Raw genomic sequence first — 24,767 nt, 5'->3', positions numbered from 1 at the left:
AGATGTTTTACTCGTTCCCCGACATTGGAAAACACTTCAATGATACATCAATGAAATGTGATAAGCACAATCCCCGCATAATTTGAAGCCTTACAATCCATCTAAAACCCAATGGACTGAAACCCATCTAACAACTTTATTTATAACCAAGTTTAGTAAACCTTACATTTGCGCTTCTATAAGATCGAATCTGGGACTTCCCTATTCATAGTAGATACACTACCAGCTGGGCTACCCGTTGTTGGCAACACTTCCGCTTTTGAAACTACTAGAAAGTTCTTAAAATAAACTATTTGGTACCTAATTATGGTAACTCAGAACATTAAAAAGTGTTAGATCTAGGAGGTAACTTAATTGTGCTAACTCAATGAACTCCAAAAAATGAATAATTTTAGATCAGCCTAGAACAGTAACATCCAAAATCATCTTCTAAATCATTTTCATGTACTCCGCAGAAATTGACATTTCTATATAAATATATGACTTCAATACGAGATAGGATTCTAGGATCAAATATTTACTGATCTAGCCAAAGAATTCAAACATGAGTACGCTTATTTCCTTACAGAAATACAAACATATATATAGATTAAAGGTGAACTTAGTACAACAAATTTGCAGCTAAAAATTAGATTTCCAGTCTCTGGATTGTCATTTCTTTCAGTGAGCTCAATAATCTCCTAAACACCTTCAAATTGTGGCCAGTTTTCTCCTGCAGAAACCAGTTTCAGTCATGCAAGTAACTTAAGATCAAGAAATAAACCAGTTTATTAACTTTTGTAAACAACTGCAAAATTAAGCTTTGATTCTTAAGAGATGGGATCATATAAATATAGAACCACTTGGCATATTCAGGGGGATAACTTCGCTATCTGTTTACAACCCCAAAAGCCGTACCTAACAATTAGTAAGAAAATCTGGTTGTCAAACAAGGTTTGACGATGTACGTAAGAAACTATTTCTAAACCTAATGTTAAGAAACAGAGACTCCATTGAAAACAACACTTGTTTTCCTTCTCAGATTTTCAGCTTGTTTTCTAAGTTCTATCCTTCAATCAAACTTCAAAATAAAAAAGATTTTCTATCCTATAAGACTTCTTGTATCAGTGTCGAGGATCCAAGTACCTAATTATATGACAATGCTTTGTGGAACCCGGGTTCTTCAGTACGAGGCATGGGTACCGAAGCTCGATCTGCCACCATGTGAGTATCACTTGGGGTATAACTCTTTCATATGTTTTTTTGATTCGATGTACGTTGTGGATCATTTTCCTAGAAAATTTAGACTTTATATGATGCATATATAACAAATACCTACTCCAAAACATTCTTCCCATAAACCCTGAAATCTTAACTAGTTGAGCTTATAGAGTATAGACTTTCAGAAACCGCCTTAATTAAGGCTGAAAATTTTGGAAACCCAAATTTGGGGTATTGGATAGGGAACCCTCCCAACTCAGGTACCGGTACCACGCAAGCAAGGGAGGTAAAGTATCTGGTGACATTAGCATATGATAGGGCCAATAAATACTAAAAAGGAATATCCATGTAGCATAGCAAAAAAGCACTCTAATCCATCAAAAAAACAATCCCAAACTCAACCTAATTCTAGTTATGGGGAAGGCGATATGTCTTCAACCTACATGATCATAATAAGTAGCTAAACTAGAAAAGGTAACTGTAAAAAGGACAGCAATAAAAAATACCTCGCTTAGTAATTCAAGTCTCTCCAGAACTGGAAGCAACTTCCCACACAACAAAGGAATATCATGACCAGGTTCAGATTTTCCATTCGTAATCATTTTTGTAGTTTCACTGGGTTCAGCAGTGGACGAACTGTAAAGACGACAAAAACTTATAAATGATGAAGGAGAAATCATCCAGACTTCTAAGACTACCAGAAAATATTGAGAAATAGTACCGATCCCGAAAATGAACGAGGACAATGTTAAGAACGTGCTCCGCAAGTGGAAGCAATAGAGTAATTAGCTGGTCCCTATTGCCAACTATCTGACACATTTCGACCATCGCGATATACCTCCTGTAAAATGACAAAAAAAACATTAGAAAAGTATACGTGATTATTTAACTCCGATTTTTTTTTATCATCAACAAGTTACTATAATACGAGAATATAATAACACAAAATTTGGCTAGTGACCATTCTTTACCAATATAACAAGATCACAAGATATAAGAACTTCAAGTAATTCATGCAACAATATATAAAAAAACCAAGCAATATATATACAACAAAATACCTTTTCTGGATATTATCAGATGATGTTATGCAATCTTGTCGAATGCACATACTGATAATTTCGTCCACCTCTTGCCTTGATAGCTCATTAATGTCCTGAATCTGTAAAAACCGAAGAAGGGAGAAACAAATTTAAAAAGGAAGTTGACTAAAATGGGTATAAACGGAACAGCTTTATATGGCAAAATGGTATCACCTTATTAAGTAATACAGATTTTTCCTCAGCAGCCCTCTCAAGAGCCACAGTCACAGAATTAAGAAGACGGACAAGGTAAGACAATTTTGGCTGTTGTTGTCTACCATGTTCCTGGTAATCAGTAGGACCGTCTGAAACCTGTAAACCAGATGCATATTGGATTAAAATGATCGATTTTGAAAATCATTGTAGGAAAACATATAGAATGAATGCAGTATGACTCGTATACCTGCAACCTCAGGGACTTCTTCCTGACTAGAAAATAAAGATAGGAGCTCAAACTAAAGCAAAGCCTAAAGAAGATCAGCTCCGACCTCCTCTGTTTCTGAGAAACCATAATGAAATTTAGCTCCGCAGGGGTGTAAAAATCATTCTACGTCAATTCATACTTCATAGAATACTTTCACTAAGAGAAAATAGAAGGTTACCTCAAGTAATCGAGATGAGTGAGAGAAGCAAGATGCTGGATCAAGGGAAAATAGACTGCTCATCATACCAAATAGCCCTTGTACAAAGCCATACTCGTCATTTTCTTCATACGGCCAAACCTACAAGATATCCAACCATGACAATTCCATTAAAAGATTTTGGTAAAGTTGAACTTAGAAGAATGGAATATGCAATAATCTAAGAACAAACATTAGAAGCCAAATTGCAAGAGCACCAGTTGTCTGGCAGACCAACCGAAAGTGGTGTTATGGACTTCCAGTGTATAGGCCGTCAAACTATCAATTCCATTAGATTTACATGGTTGTGTTTTTACCAGCTTCTTTGAAATGAAGAAGATATGTGCATTTGGCATTATGAAGTCTTACCTTGCTAAGCATACCAACAACAAGATTGATCTGCTCCATTGCTAATTCGTCAGCTTCAGAAACATCTTCTCTAAGGATTTGATCAAAGAGTAACTGATGACCCTTGACAAAATCTATGACCTCGCGAACAACTTTATTCTTTACCTATTTCACATCGAACAAAAAAAAATTCAAATAATCACATGAAAGATCAATTACAAACCATAGTAAGACTTGACATAAAAAAGGAAAGTGACACATTATAGAGTTAATATCTCATAATGTTCCATGAGCTCTGATTTTTTAATCAACTTAAAAAAGACTCTTTGCAGTGAAATAGCTATAACCATAACATGGTAAAAGTAGCTCATATCAGATACACAGAATGCCCTAAATTTAAGTCAAAATGAGAAACAATGCGAAAAACATATTTTATTCTGTAAGTAATAACTTAGGCTGCATAGACAGACAAGGTGACAAAGATATGTGGTGAAGATAAAGATGCAAAAAGATTAAGGAATTTTACGAACATAAGGGCGTGTATCCATGTGGCCAGGCTTCTCACACATGTCTTAACAGTGAGACAAGACACATAGTTAGAGATCAACTCACTATCAAGTATCAAGATACGGTATCATTTAAAAGTGTCTATCTAATATAGACAAAATTGAAATGACAAAAGCGAAACTAGTATCAGTTAAGGAAAACATAAGCTACAATTTGCAGAAGAGTGTAACTAACCTCAAGGAAGTCAGATGTATCAATCAAGGATGTTAACGAAGTAACCAATCTAAAAATTGAGCATATAACATGGCGCTGTTTATCAATCTCCAATGCTACATCTCTGCTAACTTTAGTATCAATCCTCCTGAAACCTCCCTGCTAGATGCACGTGCGTAAGTACGAGTAAATCTGGATACGAACTTTTGTTTCTTATTCAAAATTATGGGATGAGACAATATGTGCACATAGAAACAATACCTTCAACTGCAAACCCATTATCTTGCACGAAGCAAGACGTTCTAAGGCACCCATGGAAAACAAAACTTGAGCGCCGGCCTTCCCATAGTTGTGACTAATCCTCAAAAGCAGAGCAAGCTCAGCATCAAGAGTATATCCTCGTTGTAGTGACCCCAATGAATGCCAACCATCCTGGGTTAAAGTAGTAACAAATAGCAATTAAACAGCCAATGTGAGAACAAAAAGGGCAGATGCAAGAATATTAAAAAAAAAAATTATGGTATTAGGTTTACTTCAGGGAATATCACTTGAGGCTGAAAAAAATAAAGTTATTTCCTTTTTGGCCCCCTACTTTGTGACCAGCTTCCTTTTTGACCCCCTATTTTTCATAAATTCAAATTTGACCCCCTATTTTCAAGTAAATGCCATAATAACTACCCTTCTTAATTTCAAAGTAAAAATATTTAAAAAAAGAGATATTACCACCTCACATATTTTCAAGCAAATGTTATAACTACCCGAATTATTTTCTCTTTTTTTAATATTTTTTTTGATATATTTATTTTGAAATTAGGAAGGGTAGTTAAGGCATTTACTTGAAAATAGGGGGCCAAATTTGGATTTATGACAAATAGGAGGCCAAGAAGGAAGCTGGTCAGATACTAGGGGGCCAGCAAGGAAATAACTCAAAAAAATAACTTGGTTACATGTCAACTGTGCTAAGAGAAGAATCCTACGGTTTATTTGCGGGTCAGCTTAGCTGTATTAGGCTTACTTTAGGGCATTTTTGGAGCTTAAAATTTTTCAATGTCCGTCTCTACTTCATTATATTATGTTTAAATCCAACTAGTATGCTGAATTCTCAATCTTACATGAACGGCAAGTTACAGCATAAAACCCAGATGCATACCTGACAGGATACATTGCTCACATCTGTTAAGCATGACCTTAGAAAGCCTCTACTCTGGAGCTGGCCCAGGAAAAACCTCTCTTGATCAATACTTATAAATGCATCCAGAACAAAGAATGCTATGGTTTTTCCAGCCTCACTACCATGAATTGCATCCCTTGTTACCTGAAAAGAACATAAATTGGGTAATTCAGAATCTGAAGTTAATGAAAATGACATTTGGGCTGTTAACGGCCTTTTTTTTTTTTGGCATACAATGCAAGTGCAGCATCAGCGTGGTCCTAAATAAAAGTCATAAGAGCATCACAAAATGTTTCAATTTTTCGAAGCCATTCCAGAGATTTATAACTTGGATATACAGCTATTAAGACTCGCAGTTTACAAAAAGTGCACACAACTGTGTTCCCACATGTTCCTCTATCTTATTCCATAATTTAGTTGAGGGAAACATAGTGTGTGACTACTTGGTTTTCATCATGACTAAGATTAGTTTACTGTTGTATGTACAGGGTTAGTAAACTGTAGAAACATGTTAGAAGAACTTGGTGAATGGTGATCTCTGAAACTGATACACTTAAATTTCTCAACTGGAATGTCCTTGACAGGCTGAACGGTAGGAATTTTCTGACCATCATCTTATTCACTGCAAAGTGGCTTCATCTTTGTGGCATTACTGTATCTAAGACTTTTAGGATCAGATGGTGCCTCCCGAATGAACGAATCAAGTTTCTTTAGAGCAGTGGCGAAACATGGCATCCCCTAACCCCCGAAGCTAAGGAAAAAACTTAGGAACGTGATTCCACTGGCGATCTTCGGGAGCTCGTGGAAGGATGGGGAATTCTACAATCTTTAAGGAATCTAATCCCCATAGTACAGTAGGAGTAGAGGACATAAAATCGATGCTACTCCACTGGAGTAGGAACATGAGTTGGGCTAATTTAAAATCCTAAACAGATATCACGCACAATTGGGAGGCTTTGATGCTATAACATGTAACCCATTGTGAACCAACTCTTTGTAAATTCTCCCTTCTAATATTGATCTAAAGTTTCGAAAATGTCCTTGACAAGCCTAATTGCAATTCCAAAATGTCTTGAATCATGCGTTTTCAAATCTAAACCTGTAAACCAATAAGATCATAATAGCCGGAAAAAAATAATACAGTAAGAAATCATTAAGTAGGCTGTACGCCACTTACCAGTTCCAGAATGGCTTGAGCCTCTTTTCTTAGAATAGAAAAATTGGCCTGTGATAACTCATTCTGTTCTTTGTCAATCTGGAAAGTAAATAACAAAAACTATGCTTGAAAATGCCCTTCTCAATCCAAACCCAAACTAAAAATCCAGAAGCTTCTACAAACATATCAAAAGTTAGAAACCTTCTGAATATCGAGGTCGTCTTCCCCCTCTTGTTCCTCACGCAGCAAAAACTGCAGTACTGGAGCGGGAACATCTGGATCAAGCATATGCCGACAATACTGGAAGTAACTAAGAAGTAATGCATATTGCCTGAAGATAAAAAAAAGGTTTACTCTTATCACATGCCTCCCAAGAGAGTAGCAAAAATGTAAATCGAAGAAACTAGAAACACCATTATTTAGTATTTACGTACCGCCTCCTTAGAACTTCGGATGATTCATGTCTTAAAATTGTCATTATAAGTTTGAATAAGATGGAATGACAAGCTCCATTAGACAATTGTTTCACCAAGATGACATCAAGACATGTAAGATTATCCTTGTTCATATATCCAGGTGATAAGAATCTTTCATCTCTCAATTTGGTCATGCAAGTAAGCGCAACCTAGTAACGCGTTAACATGGGAAAAAAGGTCAAGCACATCAAATATGAAAACATTCAAACTAAAGATGATGATGATGCACTAAGACACGGACATATTAATGCTACTAGAAGTTAGCACAGATTGAGAGTTTGGTACAGAAAAACAGTACCTGACTCAACAGTGTTGCCATCCTTAGAGAGCAATCTGGGGAAGCTGAAGCACTCAGAGAGGCATCCAGCACCCTGATAGCAATGAGCGACAAATAGTTAGATAAATTCAGAGGGATTAGAAGAAATTAGTTGTCTGCGATCATTTTACTCACTCAAACAAAACTTCAGATCGATTTTCGAGATATGACATTCTTCTAGATACTGCTACCTGAGAATTATTAAGTAGTTAGAAAAGTTGTTAAAGGTAGTAAGAAAAAAGTAAGTTCATTAGAACAAAAAGAGTGAAATGGAAACTAAATTCCACAACAATGAATTAAGTGATAAACCAAGAATAAATCAACCTCTACAATCTGAGACCAACTCGTTAACATATGAAGTTGGGCAGCTTGTTCCTCCAGGTTCTTATTGTATTTCCAGCCCCATTTGACCAAAACCTGGATCGTGTCCCTCAGATCACTGACCTCAGCTTCACCACCATCAGGGCTCAAGCCAGGTTTAGCAAATTTGCTTTTCTGCAGTAATACAGTAGAATTAGTACTGAAAGTCGTGTACCAGAGCTACTCAAGGAATCATGCTCAGTCTAACTTTTTTTCCAATTCAGATTAAATATGCAGAACACATAAATACTATTGAAACAATCATGCACCGGGACAAATAAAGGGAATCAACCTGCCAGAGTTTATCACAGAACGCAGCAAGCTCGATCAAGCGATCACCACGCTCCGAGTAATGATATACACCACCTTTTTCAGATGTTGTGGGATCGCCCAGTATGCTTTCCACCTATAAATTTTAAAATAACCACTATGAGATATATAATACCAATTCAGATACTTACTTTTTTTAAAACAACGATTGAATTAAGAGAGGGGAAAAGATACAAAGACCACAAGAACCTATAAAAAGTGGTCTGGGAAAACCAATCAAAAGATTACCCAAATTACATAGTTGTGATTAAGGCCTCCTAATTTAGAGTAAAATCTAGTTATAAAAGGTTCCTGTCCCAGTGAAGTTGCGTACTCCAGTGGAATAAGGTAGCCTTGATATTGTGAATAGTTTCTACGGTTGTGTGTCTTATCTCTAAAGATAATACTATTTCTATTTATATTCATGATATGCTTTTTCCTACCTATATTCATGATACGTAATCAGGAAGTAACTATCAAGGAGATGAAGAGTGATTTCTCTCCAGAAAACAAAAATAATATATATCCTTCAAAAGAAACTGCACTTACTGGCAACTCATATTTCAAATGGGAGGCAACTTGGGAAGACTTAATAGAGGTATCGGGACACCTGAACTGAACAACTTCAAGCAAGTCCAGCACCTGCATTTAACAAAGAAAACAACCTATACTCATCAAATGCATATCTCTGAAGCCTACGAAAGTAGAAATCTAGCATTTATTTAGTTGTTCCGTATTACCAGCCATAAGGCATTATGGAAATTTTGCAGGGTAAAGGGATTGGGCAAGATATATAATTGTCAACCATCTTATTAGTACTTTAGTAGGACAACAATTATACCAAACAGAAGATTTAACATGCGAAAAAAAAAAACACTATTAGAACTTTAGAAGCTCCTCAAAAATACCTTGCTCTTGTTGATTGCCCTCATTCCAGGATGATCAATAATCTTAGACGAATCAGTTATACTAAGATCAGGCCCAAACTCGCCAATGTTCTGCCCAAACATATGAGCGAGAATACTCAGGCAGGCTTCTCGATGCGCAGACACAGTCAAGTCACCTGAATGCAACTCCAATGCTAAAAGCTTCAACAGCCAGGCTCTCTAAACAAGAAAAATACAAGGAAAAAATAAGCACAGAACTAAAAAGATGCATAAAAAATTAGAAATAACATGGTATAGCATATGCGTAGAACATATTGGAGTCTGCAAATGCTAAAAGAGGAGATAAAATAAAATGGGAAACATACTTGGTGGAGAGAACTAATACGGAGGGCTTGGTTAGCACTTCTTTTAGGGAGAGGAGCAATGCCAACTGTGTACAAGTGCTGGCACAATTCGAAAACATAAGATCAAGAGACCCCCTCGAAACATAATGTATATAGCATGTGAACAAAGATCATAGAGTAAAAGATGAACTGCCTATGAGTTTGTACCTTCAAGAAGAAATGGTATTTTTTGTTGCTTAGTAGGTCCATAGTAGGACCACCTGTGAGTGGATCCAAGGACAACTCATAAAGGAGCTGCAAAAGGAAAAACAGTCAAGATATCTAGAAGACAATGAAATTGAGAAAGGGTGTTCATGAATTTGTCCCAGACCTGAAAACCAAATTCATGCAGCAAAGCATTCACTTCTGACTTTGAGAGGTTTTCCAGAATATCAAGAATAACTTTCAAACAGCTGCGAAGTAATATAGACGCAAACCTTTAATAAATTATCACGGAACTGAATATGAGAAGTGGGAAATAGAACTACTAAACCTGTAATGAAATTTTGGCTGTAAAACTGTCCTCTCTACAGATATATCCAAATCAAACTTGAGGAGCAAATGTGTTATGTTTGGGGATGGCCGATTGATATTATCAATGAGAAGCTGACAAAGAAAAAGAAAGGGAATTCAGAACCAAAGAATTTGAAAATAACTTTGTAGATAACTTTGTGAATATAGATATCGCAATAAGAACAACCTGCAGGATAAGAACACCTGTATCATCTTTACTGTTCTCTGTGATCTGAGACTCCTCTGAACGTAACTCTAAGCAAGCTGCATAATCCTCGACTAAAGAGTGTGCAGCATTTGACTTCAATAATAACTGTACAAGTCCAACCATGCGAGAACTGCCAACAATGAACCCGAGTTATCAGAAATTGAAGAAACTGTAATAGCCCTAACAATAGAAGCATATCGATGCACAAAAAACAAAAACTATACGGATGTGATCCTAGTCGACGGCATACCTTAAAATAGTCATGATCCTAATCGAGCACTGCTGAATTTGTTGTTGAAAGTCATATCTTACATACTCCAGCAAAGCTATAACTTGGTTCTGATCTTGAGAAAGGATACTATCCAAAGGCTGCGCAGCGGAGAGCATCTAGTTATACACTTATATTATTGCAATCAAGGGCCACAACCAGGTAACAGGTCAACTCAAACCAAGTCAACGAGGTGCTAACTAGGATTACAATTTTACAAGGCACTTGGCAAACCAAGTTACTACATGGTCACGAAAGGGGCCAATCAGATTCCAAGGAAAAGTAAACCAAGCAAACAATGTGCAGAAGGTGATTACAAGAAGACAGTGCATCAGATTTGCAGGTAATGAACCAGACTCTAGACAACTACTAACCACCAGTACTTTTTCTAAACATAATAACATAAACTCTATGTATTTGCTATTGTCCGACTTATTTCATGATTCAACTGTACTATATAGATTTCTCAAATTTGAGAACCTGCTTTTTTAGTTTCAATTTCAAAAAAATAATTTCGGTCAGCGTAAATGTAACAAAAATCACGACTTTTTTATTTCATCATGAGTAGTGGAAAATGATAAGTGAAAAGGAGATACATGCAGTAATATGGTCATATGCGAACTGACAAATACTTAATGCCAGATGATACCACTCATGTGGTGCAAATCATTAAAGACATGAGATTAGCATACACTCTCATTAAGCACGTCATTGAGAGAGAAACTGCAGCTGCTACGAGTCCCTTGTGTCTAAAGAAATTCCAATGGTGATATGACCAGCCTATGTGCATAGAAGTATCTCATAAATTATAAGAATTACCTGGTATAGAGGGCGCCAGAAGTCAGCAACCAATAAGTCCTTGTCCAAGACAAGAAGTATAATTTCCAATGATAGTTGGACAGCCTTCTCTAATAGTGGACCATATATTTGAGTAGTCCGGTCAACTATGAGACCATCAACTCCCGGCAAAAGAATACCCATAATATTGCGAAATATAGTTTTACCACTCATAAAGTCCTGCAATATCGTCACCAATAGCAATTTCAACATCAGAACTGTACCAAAAATCCCACTGAAAGACCATTTATGACAAGATCCAATAATGTAAGGATATATTCAATTGAAACACCATTAGTAAAACATAGGGCTGGTATGATTTGATATTAGATACTTATCGTATATTATCTGTACAAGGAGTTACGAAAAAAAAATTCCACAAAGCCGCCACTCTTTGAAGATCGACCTTAGTAGGATATTGAAGGGGATGAGAGAGGCATTTTTAACCAAATCATCATACTCTTTTCTAACCATAAGAAATGTTGTTGGTTCTCATAATGTGTGTACCTTTATTCACCTTATATCTCTTTCTGGATTAAAAGATATATCAGTTACATATCAACAATGTATGTTGGATATTTTTGCTTGTCCGCATGAGGGAAATATACAATCAATCGGGACTATATTGTAATGTAAACTACAGAGTGATCAACAAAGTTAAATACTTCTCAAATATGAAAGGGCGGTACTTATTAAAGGGGATGTCGAAAACTACATAAGCAGCAGATAACATATCATCTTCAATTTGATGTCAAAAGTTAAATATCACATCAAATGCAAAGACACAGAGTATTACACAGTATATGAATGTTATATCTGTATACAGACGAATATAACGATTGCAACCTATACAAGAGAACAAGCTAAATGAGCATGTCAAACATAAAAAATACTAACAACAGACAAGACAGAAGTTTGCAAATAATACTGTTCCATCAGCATATACGGAGTCCTGATTCTATTATGGATACTTCACAGAGAACAAAATATATAATGTTCAGCAGAATGCATACTTTCAACAACTCTATCACGGGGAGTTGGGGCTCAAGTGAGACTGTTGAAGGCTGGGAGTGGTGAACACTGTCAATGTCCTCATCCTTTATTTCATACATGTTAAGTATCCTGCGAAGTTCAAAAATGATAAATTTATGAGTTTGTTGTTTATACATAAGATTACATTCCATCATTTGTTGTATTAATCCAAAGAGACCTTGATCATTCACATAGTTTCGAAAATGCTCCCACGATAAATTTATATACTGTGATGAAAACTGATCACATCCGACTGATAACCAGTACAAACTGTCTCAAGAAAAAACTAAGAGGTGACTAGAAAAGCTTAATCTGCCTTATTTCTGATCACCGGAATATTTGTAACGTTTAAATACGATTCTGATAAAAGATATAATGAGTATAATGCTCCACACAACTAAAAACCTTTGCCCAGTCAAATTAAACATTTAAACTTAGTTCCTGACTTTCAGGTAGAGATAATGCATATAATCGTTTGCATAAATGAGAACTAATTCTTTAGAAAATATTGTCAGTGTAGAATATTTTTTTTAACAGATTTAAATCAAATGCATATAAATGTAATGACTATTTACATGGTAGCCCTCTTGAAAAAGTTGAAGTCGTATTGAAAAAGTTAAAGCCCATTCGGAAGAGGAAAAGAAACACTTCTCTAATAAAGAGAAAGGGTTTATGCTTCTCAAGAGAAAATTAAGCTGACAGAAATATTTTCTCTCTCGGGTAAAACAGAAAGTTAGATTTTCAAAATGTTCTTCCACAAACTCTTCTCAAAGTAGCCTACTCCACAACCTCAAAATTGGAGCAAGGGTTTGCCTTTTTCATGCCGTCCATGTCGCAACTTGCAAGTACTAAACATAACCGATGACAACCACCCCGTTAACCTATGACAACCACCTTGACACAACTATTCACGCAAATATTACTGAACGAAACAATTTGACCTATCTCTTTGTTCTTATCTTAAATACTCTTGAGAAATATATCTCTCATGTGGTATGGGTGAAAAATTAGAGAAAATATGGAGTGGATGTACTTGAGCGGTTGAACCTGGGGCTAAGTCCGTCAATCAGACACTTATATCAATGACATTCACGGAAAAGATACTTGCAATCTATGCTCGACCAGAGATCGGTCAATTTTGTAAAAAGAAAGTGACTGATAGGCAAAGAACTTTCAGGAAAACTGAGTTCAGAAATTCCTGATACTTACTAACTTACATTTTAAAATGCTGAAGGCAAGCAACAACCAACTGCCATTTCTCACTAGGATCTGCATAGGCTCTCTGAGGAAAAGGTCCAAATACATCATCATATACAAATCTAAAGATACCTAGAAACCTGAAAGAAGTCACAAGTAAAGACAAGTAGTTACTAATTATAATCAAGAAGACTGGAACTCAGAAACCTTCAAATTTCCAATTAAATATCAAAAAAAGTCGAAGAGCGTTACTACAAACAATTGTAACATAATAAGGACCATTACCTACGCCCTCTATCGTTCGTATCTCTCTCTTCAGCAATCAGTGCATTTAAGAGGTTGAGGAAGGAAATCGTAGAGGGGTACTTTTCTCTCCTTGCTTCTACTTCATTTAACTCAAACCGCATATCATAAACCTGGCAAGGACACAAGTAAATCAGCAGTTTGCCGCATGAGTAAACTGTGATACAAAGTATAAGCTTAATTTGCGTTGCAGAATCCACTGAAGTATTCAACAGTAATTACTCTACAGTCCGCTACAAAAATTTGGTTAATATAGTTGTAGAAGACTGCAAGTATATCAACTCGTTATCCTTCCACTATTATGGGAGGGAAGTTTTCACTGCTCTGTGAAGACAGACTGACGCTGTACCCTCCACTCTAGGGGGCAAGAAGATCCGGTCTTTCGTCCAAATCACATGGCCCAACCCCAACTTGAAACGGGCAAGTCAATTCCTACACTCACCGTAGCCTGCCTAGTGAAACCAATTAAACTAGGATACCACCAAAACAGCAAGCATAGGGCGTAGGTAGGAAGGAATTTAATGCCTCAGTCCCCAAGTTACGAATTCACTGAGTTGAAGAGTATGTCCCCACTCACCTGGACCATATAAAATTATAAACTTGACTACCAAGTTACCAACAAAACTAGCACGCCTCACTCATAGGTAGGAAGCAGTTCGAGCTCTACTTTCCGCGTCATATGAATTCACTGTCGTATTCTCCAAACTATATTTTTTAAACTGAAATGAGCCCCTCAAATGTTGTAGACCTATGTTTGTCTGAAGTTTGAGTTCGAACCATATCAAATCTTCAACTCAAGCACAATTTGCTCGACATTCAGAGGTATTACCGATGATCAACTTATATTCATTATTTATGTGAAAATTTCAACTCTAGTGTGATTCCAAATGTTAAAACTTATCCATGAGAAGTACCAATAACTGACGCAGATAAAATTAGAGAAGAGACCAATACATTAAGCAACCCACAAGCTCTAGTGAAGATTGTTTCACAATTATGATTTACAAATCAAGAACAAGCAATAAGCATTTCATCTGAGCTGGTGATATATGCTTATATGAAGCCAACCTAATTTTTGAACTTCCTAGATTCATTTAGCAATGAATTCAAGTATTCCAATCAGGCATTGTATTAAATTTCTTCCTGAGAAATTTCAGTTTCCAACAGAACCAAACATTAAGTTCAAGTGCTTCCATTAACCGTGCACTGATTCAGATCAGGTATTACCTACAATGTTTACCTGTTGAGATATCTGTTGTGGATTAGTCCCAGAGGAAGGCCCAACAACCACTGGCAAATCATACTGCTCAAGGTAACTCCAGATAGTATCCTTTAGAACAGGAGAGATTTGAATAAAAGTGGCTATAGTGTTCCTCAGAGCACCCTGTAGATAAATGGATACAATACGTCAGAATAATATAGCTTGGAAATATCATAATTATCACCAACGCCTTTGGACCTCCTACATAGAGTCCACAATTTAAGATTTAAGCGAAATTTGATTAGAAGCAAGCACAGGTTGGCACATAACCTTCAAATAAGAAGGAACATTTTCATAACTCAGAAGCTTGAATAAGGGCTCAATATCAGGAAACCAGTTCTTCCTCTCATTAGGATTTCCATTCTCCACAACCTACAGCACAATTGCAACGACTTCATCAAGAAATTTATATTCTGCATCATTATTAAGCACATTTTTTTAAGATGAAACAAATAGATACCAATCAAGGCATAGAAAACACCAAAACTAAAACAATAGAAAAAAAACATCAGAGTCCAATTCCTTTTCTGAAACTATGAAGGAATCATTTATTAAAAAGAATAAACGATACAAGACTAGGTGACTATGTTATATCATCATAGCCTCTCAATTGTTGACAAATCAGTGCATGATTCTGATCTCGCCCACCCCATATTTCTACTCCAGTGAAACAATAAACCCTTAATGTCTTCTACCCCTAGGGTACTACTATAAGGGTTTGCGTCCTTGAAGATTTTATCAATTCTCTCCTTCCATAAGCATCAAATTACGGCCAGCGGCATTATGTTCCAGATCTTCCTCACGCCCAGAGGACCAGGAACTTTGTTTTCCTTTTTCTTAACTAAATCAAATAATTCGAAAAAATAGATAGAAAAGGGAAAGGGAAAGACTACCACGATACAGTTTGCATTAGATTTGTTTGTCCTGGACAATAAAAGGGAATACAACCTGACACCATGAAGCTTTATGTAACAGTAACTACGAAAAATGTAACTAGTTGTGTTACCCCCAACATAGGTCGGTTACATTTGATGGTTTGAGCATATTCAAAACTAATTATAGATATTTAAATATTGCCTGAAATGTGTAGTTAGTTACTTAGTTTCAGCTATGAAAAGAAGCAAAGGCTCACAGATAAAAACATGTTTACTGAGCATGGCAACCATACATTTTGTTAAATGGAAAGAAAAATGATCGTCGGTGATGCATATGATCTATTTATCAAACTTGGCTGACATGATGTTTTCAGCAAGTCCAGAATTACTATCCAGCTTATTTGGAACAGAAATAATGGAGAGAAGGTGAAGAAACAAAATCGCCTTCAAGGAGAACTCACCAACTGCTAAAGCTTGCATTTAAAAAATAAAGGATTTAAAGAAAAATTTAAAAGTTTTGAAAGAGAAATATATAAAAGATTTCACAAGACCACAACGAGATGTAAATGGAAAGAACAGTGTTAATCCACGAATAATAAACACAATTAGGGATCTCTAAAACGAACCCTATTGAATATTCCATCCCTACCCAAACGCTCAGACTTCCTTTGACATGATGAAATTAATCAATTAAACTATCCAAGTTGATGAAACTGGTGACTAGGCTGCAAGACATTAAATTGGATAAGGTGTTTATGCTTGCATTTTTCAATAAAGTTTCTTGGGCTAGCAGGTTTCTTATTTACTAACGTACAAAAACCAACCTCACACGAAAAAAAAAAAATTGTGATGATCAGCACGAAGGCAAACAAATATGTACATATTCAGCAATATGATCCAAATTTCTAAGATTTCTGATGAGAAAAACTGCATGCTAGGACCACCTAAACTTGCAAAATCAGGTGCTAACAAATCCAGTATCAATTGAAACATTTTTTTCAGATAAGAAGAGGACAGAACCTTCTGAAGAACATTCAGATATGCAACAAGAATTTCTGCATCGCCCTCCTCAAACTCAGGCAACAAAACTCCAGACGTTTGATGGGACTGTTTGAACCTGCTCTCATAGATGGATAAGCAATCAAACAGAGTACTCCAACCAACCTTGTGGAACGTGTTACCCTGTAGTAATTCAAAAACCTTTGAAGCACCTTCCTGACTGGACGCCTGAAAGAGAACATCATAGTGATTAACTAAAGAAAATAAGAGTATAAAATGTATAAAGAGCGTGAGGAAGCGAGTTCACATACCAATGTACTTAGCATTTTCAGAAAAGCAACCAGTGTTTGGAAGTTAGTGTGATCCTCTCCCGCAAAGATAACAAACGTCCACAACACCTCATTGCCACATAAGAGATCTGGTTCTTTCTGATAAAATGTCAGGGCAAGATGATAAAAACACATTTGACACAGCGAGTACAAAAATTTAAAAAGCAGTGCACTGAAAAGACACCATCTAGACAACATAACATTGGCCATCAAATTCATAATAGAAGTCCGCACTGAAAACAAGTACGCACATGACTTCATCTTGTATAAATAATGTCATTATGCTCTAAAGTGAGACTTCTTTGTCAGTGACTCAGAGAGCATCTGACAAGTTTATTAAACTTAACTGGTGATCAGGTGAGACCAAGAAGTTAGAGGGAAACTAGTGATTAATGATTAGCTAGACATAGTGGAGGATGGCTCCTTCATCTATGCTGTTCTGCTTCCGAGAGAAGATCAGCGTGTGAACATGGTGACGAGATAACTAATCTGACAATTTGAGGAATCAAAAAAGGAATACAACCACTGGATGTACTAGTTTCATCACTTCATGTGTATTTAGTCTACCTGTAACAGAATTAATATACTGTGTGTCTGCATCTAAAGTAGGAACATGTTCCAGACTTCCAGCCTTCCGGAAGCACTATTGACTAGGAACCGCTAATGGGCATGGTCCACCCATACAATTCCCAATGGAAAGAGTAAACAGGACTAGCAAACAGGAGGAACTTTGAGATACAGGGATACCAAATGCGAGGCTACAGCGTCTTTTGTTTTTTAACAAAAAAAAAAAGTCAAACTAATGGAATCATTTGCGGCTTACATGAATAATTACTCCTATTAAGTTTGCCCCAAACATTTGGAGCATGATTATCCGACTGCGGAGTGGGGATTGATCTACACTTGGTTCTCTCTAATTTACTTTCAGGTCATCGCCAATTTTTGGAGTACCCCTAGATCTTATAAAGTTTCATTTTTAAAATGGAAGACATAAAACGTAGTAGCTGTAATCATGGCATGTATATATTCACACCTGATAAATTTCGCTAACCAATTCCAAGAGAGAAACAAAAGGCTGAGGAGTTGTTTCAATTGTCTGTTGAGAGTCCATATCAGTATCATGTTTGAAGTCATATGTTCCAGTCTGAAGGTAGGGGCTAAGGGAAGTCATAGCCTTCTCCTTCATTTCTTTAACCTATCAAATGTGAGCAAAAGTATAAGCAGAGCATAGATACAATTATACTAAAATAGGAAGTAGGAACCTTGTAAAAAAGCAATAAAATATAATATAAGCTTACTGAACATAAGTCAATAACAATCTCTCTTTTTGTCAAAAAAATAACCTGTGATTTTTACTTCACATATTAAAATCAATGCAAACAAGTGTAGCTAGAAACCAAGGCCTCCCTTCACAATTTTGATCTCAATAAAACTTAGATATAAACTCTTTCAACTAACTATTTCGTAATTACAAAGTATTCTAGATTGACTGCTTAACTAGTTACACTTTTAGAATCTTCTCAAATATTTGGAAGTATCAAAGAAAAAGATAAAAGGCTCCAATTTGAGAGCATTTAATTGCAGGAGCAATCAAAATGATACGCAACATCCGGAACATGCGAGAGAAACCGGTAGTAAAGTTCCTAGACATGTTGGGCACTACCCATCCAGGATGGTTACTATATCTATGTAACCTGTGTCACTTTAAAATCCAATTGTTATGTAAGTCCAAATTTGGGGAGTTTAGATTTGGTGTGGAAGAAATTATTAAAGAACCTATAGGCCTCGTAATTTAAATCCAACTGCACTTAGAAAATAGCAGATATTATATTATGCTTCAAATTAGATAATACAAGTCAACTGACCTTGTCTCTTGCTAGCGGATGGGAAAGGAAACATGTCATTAACTTGTGCAGATAAGCATTGTACATATATATCATATCCTCATCATCATTCTGTACAACCACACGAAAAGAAATTGTACATTAAAGCAACTGAAATGTGAAACAAAATGCAAAAGAATTTATCCAATAAAAAGACTAATCGTTGATACAGAGCCAAATCAGATACCCAAGAACATATCACAATTAGACGTAACTACGCAAGTCAGAAAGGAATGCAGGAAAAGTAATTGATCACACAAGACAAGTTATGAAAGCATTTGTACTTCAAATTGCTTCTGCTTAGGTTTAAGGCGAGATAGGTAAGGACACCATCAACAAACACCTAGAATTACTAAGCCTTCAAATTGGTCGTTTTTTGCCACAAGAGTGGGTTAGGGCCCATGGGAATCTTACATTCAAATCCTACATGACTTTTTTTTTTTTGAATTGTTCAGCCTGTGCCTCGAACCCTTGACCTCTAAGGTGGAAGATTATACCTCTTACCACTCCAACCAAGGGTTGTTGGCAAATCCTACATGACTTGCTCCACGCTGGATTGCTCGGTAAGTTGTACTACTTTGGCTGTGAAGAGATTTAGATTCAAACACTTGGATTCAAAAGGTTGAATTGAGTGTCGTAAATATAGGAGGAAATCCCTGATTCTCCAAAAAGATATTGAAAGATGAAATCCCTGATTGGTAATCATTCAGTGTCCCCTACTGCCACTAAGAAGAAAATGTGGCGTACTCTGATGCACCCAAGTCACGTCACTATTTGATATAGATTATGTGCAGGTAGCAGACTGACCTGGTAGGCTGCAGTACGGAGAACCTCATCCAGTATGAACTGAAAAACATTTTTGGAGCAAATGACTTCCAAGCATGAAAATATACTCCCGAGCTCACTGGATGATGAACCAGATAGTGTATCTCTAGCAGCAATTCCATCTTGCGTTAACATTAGATGTACAGTCCAGGCAAATCTGGTACCTCCAACAAAGCCCTCAACAGCTGGATCATTTCCGGACGCAAGCACCTAAAACAAGAAGAACTAGATGAACTGAGGAAAATCGGACAGAAATTGAACCATATAGTTTTAAATTTAGCTTAAGTTATTGAAAACGATATCGAAACAGTCATTGTCCAGCTTACAAGTTCATGAAATTCGCGTCTGAAAGAAGCATCTCTCGAGAGAATAGAAGCTTTATCCGGTACTGTGCTTAGAGCATCCGATATGAAAGTGATTACCAGAGAAAACAGTAGGCTAAATGCTATCTGCAGAGGCAAAGAGCAAGTAACAATATAAGGAGGTTGGCCAGCATAACAATTCTTAGACATCATTTAATTGCTATATTTACCTTAAGGATTACGAATTAGAGGATAAAATGTGCACAATAATAAAAACAAGTTACCATACTGTTTGCTCAATCAAGTCGATGGAATTTTTTTCAGTTGCTGAGCTTATGCTCATTTATTTATTTACTTTGTATTTTGTTACCCTTTCTACAAATAGATCCATTCAGCATCCAAAAAAGAATTAAAAATACATAATCTGTCTTTACAATGTGTCAGCATTAAATAACAAAATGCATATTATCACCTGAAGTTTTAAAGTAGCATTGCTACCATTAAGATCAGCAGCAGCATCTTTAAGAAGAGAAAACACGCCCTTCACATCTTTTGAACCTACAGAAATCCATAACTGACAATGTGAGGATATACATCCAATAATATAGAAAATACAACATTATTATAACTGGATAGCATTACAAGAATTACTAGAATTCAGTGTTTGAAAAAACGGACGAGGTGTGCGCCTCGAGGCATACGTATTTTAGACCATGAAAAAAACGGATGTATTTTAGTCTAAGGGGACTTGTTATGCTATGGTAATAGACTTTTCACTGTTATTTTTGAGTTGTTTGGCAACACTTTAGACTTTAACTATGGTAGTAAAGTAGAAAAACTTGTTATGCTATGCTTTTACATAATTGACGTCATTGTTTCTTGGCAATTTTTTTCTGAATTTAACACATCGAGGTGCGCCTTGAGGCACCGCCTCGCCTTGTGAGAGCAAACTGCCTTGAGGCGTAAGAACGTATTTTAAAACCTTGAACTAGATTGCATAAAAAATACATAAAGGGCCCACTTTACAAGGATCGGGCAGCCTATAGGTGGACTAAAGCAAAGAAACTTCTATATACTATTAGTCCAGTAACTTTGGTTAGTTACTAATATAACCTCATCCTTTGAACCTGACCAAAACACTAAAATATACATATTTCAAGTGTTTATGTCTTTGGCTGCTACCATTAATTACAATCAGAATACACTATGGGTCACCTACTATAATGGGAAGGTCGTGCACTACACCATAAGATGGCCTTAAGAAAAATAAATGGAACCGAGAGAGCATATAATTCATTATTCCAGCCTTATTTAAAGCTTCGGCAAGCAACTTAACAGGTTGCTTGCTCAACCGACCTTCCAATTTGCTGACAATGCTGATTTCTCAATTTTATGAGCAAGAATACCAATAAATTTCGCTTACCTTTTGGAGTTATACATGTCGAAATGTTCTCCAATTTCCTTAGAGTCAGATAAAACGCTAATGTGTTTACTTCACAAGCAAAACCAAATAGAAAGAAGTGTATACTGTCTTAATGATTTGTAATGTTAAAGTTGAAACTATTCTCTCCTTGCTCAAAAAATGTTCAACTCGAAAGTTATCATTTAAAACAACAAACGTAAGCTTACTGAGGTTTTAAGAAGTGACCGCCATAAAACCCCTACTTGGGCGCAAATTTTCAAATATGGGGTTTGTTTTTCCAAAAGGCATTTATACCTAGAAAGCTTGTAGTGACCGCCTTTATACATTAATAAGGTGTTTATGGATCTTACTCATTCGTACGACGAAGACAGATAGAACAAGGCAATGACCAAGGATGAGTCTCTCCCTACAAACAACAGCCCGCCGTTCCACAAGAGCACCTCTAGAATCAAGAACATAGCGTTCACTTTGTGGTCCACCAAAACCAGATGGTTCTTCCCGATTAAGTTCCTAAAATACTCACGCACATTAAATAGGCAATGCACACATAAAATAATAGTTAATGCAAACAAGAAAGAGTCCAGAGACCAAATGAAGTTACCATGCTGGCATATCAAAATCAAGAAAAAAGAAATTGTAATTAAACTAAGGATCTTGGACAACAAGATTGTTAACTTTAGGAGTGCAATGAAAGACTCATAAAGCGATAACTTACAGTACATAATACATACATATAATTTACCGAAAATATTATCTTTTAACTTAACAAAAGTAATAATTTGTGGGGTTCTTAAGAGTTAAGACTACGTTAGAGGATGATACGGGTTCTTGAGACTAGAACTACATCCAGGAACTTGATAACTAATAACTACTTTTTGACTTTTCACTAGATTTGGTTAGTTCGGTGCAAAACTTACAGGCTAAAGTTTTTACAGGAAACATCAACGAGAACTAGATTCAAACTACAGGTATAGTAGTAATTAAGATAAAGAATGATTCATTTTTCTTCCCTACGGGCTGATTAATCTTTTCAGTCATTCACATCTTGCCAACTCTCAACTCTACGCATGATTCTAGCCAATAGTTCTACATGAACAACCAGCCATTGATAGGTTTCTACTGATTCAATTTAAACTGATTTCAAGCTGCAGGATACAATATATTTAAATCTTCACATAAGCCCAAACTTCATATATTATGTGTATCTTCACACAAACCAAAGCTTCTATAAGGGAAAGCGAAAGACATGCAGCAAAAAGTTGTCCAAAACCTTTATAAGAGACATTAACCGTTGTCTGAGACCGTCATTAATGAGATTTTCAAGATATTTCTGGACATCAGCAACAACGTCAAGTTCAAGTCCTTGATCAAGAACAACAGCCTGCAAAATACCAAAAGAAGCGTCATATGTTTGGAACCAGATAACAGAAAGAAGGGGAAAGAAGGAAATCAAAAGGTAGAAGAGAGCGATAAACATGAAAAGAGAAACTGAAAGTGCCAAATACTTACCCTCAATAGAGTGTACAATGCAGTTATCAGATCTCTTCGCTCAGTATACCAAATTCCTGCAGCAAGGCGTACAATTTCCAGAGGTTCTCTTCCTAATAGACCCCACTAAAACAAATGATAAATTTAATCAGAAATGTGCTGCACTGTTGCTGATAAATAAATATATGAAATAAAGTAAGAAAGCATAGATTTACCTCTTGATTGGCAGCAACAATCAAACGGACACAGTCTATTTCATTAAGATGGAGATCATCACTCAGCTTCAGGGCCTGAGAAATTAGATATTACCAAATCATTTGTGAGAGAGCGAAAGGAATAAGTGGGAAAGCAAAATTATGAAGCCCATGATACAAACTGCCAAATTGCATATACATATGATGAGGTGTTACGCGTCGAACAATTTATACTATGCAGATAAGCTATTGTGCTAAAAAACTGATATCATGCGTTTCCCGATCAATATCCAACTTATGTGTTGTTTGTAAGCCAAATTAAAATTAGAATTTCTTCTCAAACGTGGTTCAATAAGAAAACAAGAATGAGAATTCTCGTCATCAGGTCAAACTTAAAATACAAGTAGAGTGATTTGAAAAATGTTGTAGAAATCCTACTTCGGGTAGTTTGGAGGCACCGGGGATTGGAACATCTAGTTTTCCTAGAGTGGGTCGGGTAAGTAAGGCAATTAACAATGGACAAATTAGGATAATTCGTATGAAATAAAAAGCAGAAAGCAATAAAAGATACTGATTTACTGACTAACATCACTAAACCAGTTTTTACAAGTTTTGGAACCTAAATCATGCAGTTAAATTGTGTAAATCACTACATCTTCCAACTTTATTCGAATACAGATACATGTAGCCTGATTCATGTAAATGGCACAGCTTGATGGGACATTTCATATTCATATTCATATTGAAATCAATTCATGCCAATAAAAAACACTAACTGATTGTCTGAGAGTTAACCTAAAAAAAAAGAAGACAACTTGAACAACTTACAATCTGAACGTCTTGATCATCTAGTGATATTGGCGGAGAATCAGCAAGTCTAACTTCTTTTGACTGAACTTGAGCTCGATCAGAAGCTTTTGGAGGCTACAAAATCGAACCAAACAAAAATCAAAAATTACACAAAAATAACCAACAAAATTGAAATAATTCGTAGATTTAGAGAGAAAGAGAGAGATTTAGCATCATACAGGATATGAAAGAAGTGATTGAAGAGAAGAAATAGAATTTCGAATAGCATGCATTAACTCAATCCTTTCACGAGGAGATGGAGGAGAAGGACCGAGAAGTGAAGATTCAACGATAGAAAGAAGAAGCTTAGGAGACACCATTTTTGTTCTGAAAATGCCAACTATTTCTTCTCAGTCTACTGCAACTATAAACCCTAGAATGAAGTAACGAGCTAGGGCTGAATAATGGAGGAAGTGTGGTTTCTCATGTAGTGAGAGAAAGTATGTGAGAATTGGCGCCAACTTTTTGTTTTTCGATCGAAATGTGAATGAAAATCTAAAACCCCTTTGCGGTGTTAAAACCCTACGGGAGAAATTGAACTCAAGCGGCGCACAGTGGTGCCTTGAAGTTTTTAATTTTGAGGGCTCTGTGATAACGTGCACTGGAGCTATATATGGCGCAAATTAACATATTTTTTTTTTTTAGTAAGGGGGCCTAGTCGATCAACACTTTCTTTGACATTCATAGACTTCAAGTCCATGTACATTTTTGTTGACAATGGAGAGTCCATGTACTTTCATGGATTCTCATTATCATTTTAATGACATCTCTATCGACATTGTATAATCTTTCACGGATTCTCTTTAACATTTTATAGACTTTCATAGATTTCATGTTAATTAGAAAACATCTCTCTCCGCCTCACTTCACCTCAAACATTAAAAAAATTCTTCTCTCTCTTTAAACACTCTGGCGAAGGGGTTGCCTTTCGTCGGAGGTCTGTTGAACCAGGC

General features: G+C 36.2%; 1 protein-coding gene across 2 annotated transcripts; it reads right to left on the bottom strand.

Moving 5' to 3' along the window:
* Window positions 1–445: 445 nt before the first annotated feature.
* EMB3142 (nuclear pore complex protein (DUF3414)) lies at window positions 446–24,516 on the bottom strand. 2 transcript variants are annotated; one of them, XM_086641364.1, is made up of 45 exons: window positions 23,994–24,516; window positions 23,794–23,889; window positions 22,987–23,061; window positions 22,793–22,897; window positions 22,554–22,664; window positions 21,634–21,793; window positions 20,333–20,418; window positions 19,885–20,007; window positions 19,541–19,768; window positions 18,716–18,805; window positions 17,884–18,045; window positions 16,833–16,949; window positions 16,543–16,749; window positions 14,918–15,019; window positions 14,627–14,770; window positions 13,369–13,499; window positions 13,104–13,223; window positions 11,868–11,976; window positions 10,837–11,034; window positions 10,000–10,118; window positions 9,729–9,879; window positions 9,522–9,634; window positions 9,360–9,441; window positions 9,197–9,283; window positions 9,011–9,088; window positions 8,667–8,864; window positions 8,308–8,400; window positions 7,742–7,855; window positions 7,414–7,584; window positions 7,225–7,280; window positions 7,072–7,144; window positions 6,732–6,922; window positions 6,499–6,628; window positions 6,319–6,396; window positions 5,121–5,285; window positions 4,232–4,402; window positions 3,992–4,129; window positions 3,272–3,415; window positions 2,885–3,004; window positions 2,686–2,781; window positions 2,457–2,594; window positions 2,262–2,362; window positions 1,922–2,041; window positions 1,707–1,836; window positions 446–712 (listed from the first exon to the last, which is right to left on the bottom strand). In XM_086641364.1, exons 1-45 carry the CDS (start codon window positions 24,132–24,134, stop codon window positions 629–631), a joined length of 5,646 nt encoding a protein of 1,881 aa, XP_086497490.1. In that variant the 5' UTR covers window positions 24,135–24,516; the 3' UTR covers window positions 446–628. The 2 variants fall into 2 exon arrangements, with proteins under 2 accessions (XP_086497490.1, XP_086497491.1); XM_086641365.1 differs by having other exon boundaries at window positions 2,686–2,775; window positions 23,994–24,455.
* Window positions 24,517–24,767: the final 251 nt, after the last annotated feature.

Source organism: Eschscholzia californica, unplaced genomic scaffold (assembly GCF_041429995.1).
Source record: "Eschscholzia californica isolate CP2 unplaced genomic scaffold, dmEscCali1.0.p SCAF_5, whole genome shotgun sequence".
Classification (NCBI taxonomy): domain Eukaryota; kingdom Viridiplantae; phylum Streptophyta; class Magnoliopsida; order Ranunculales; family Papaveraceae; genus Eschscholzia; species Eschscholzia californica.
The sequence above is the reverse complement of the archived record's forward strand: the minus strand, read 5'-3'. Positions and strand labels throughout refer to the sequence as shown.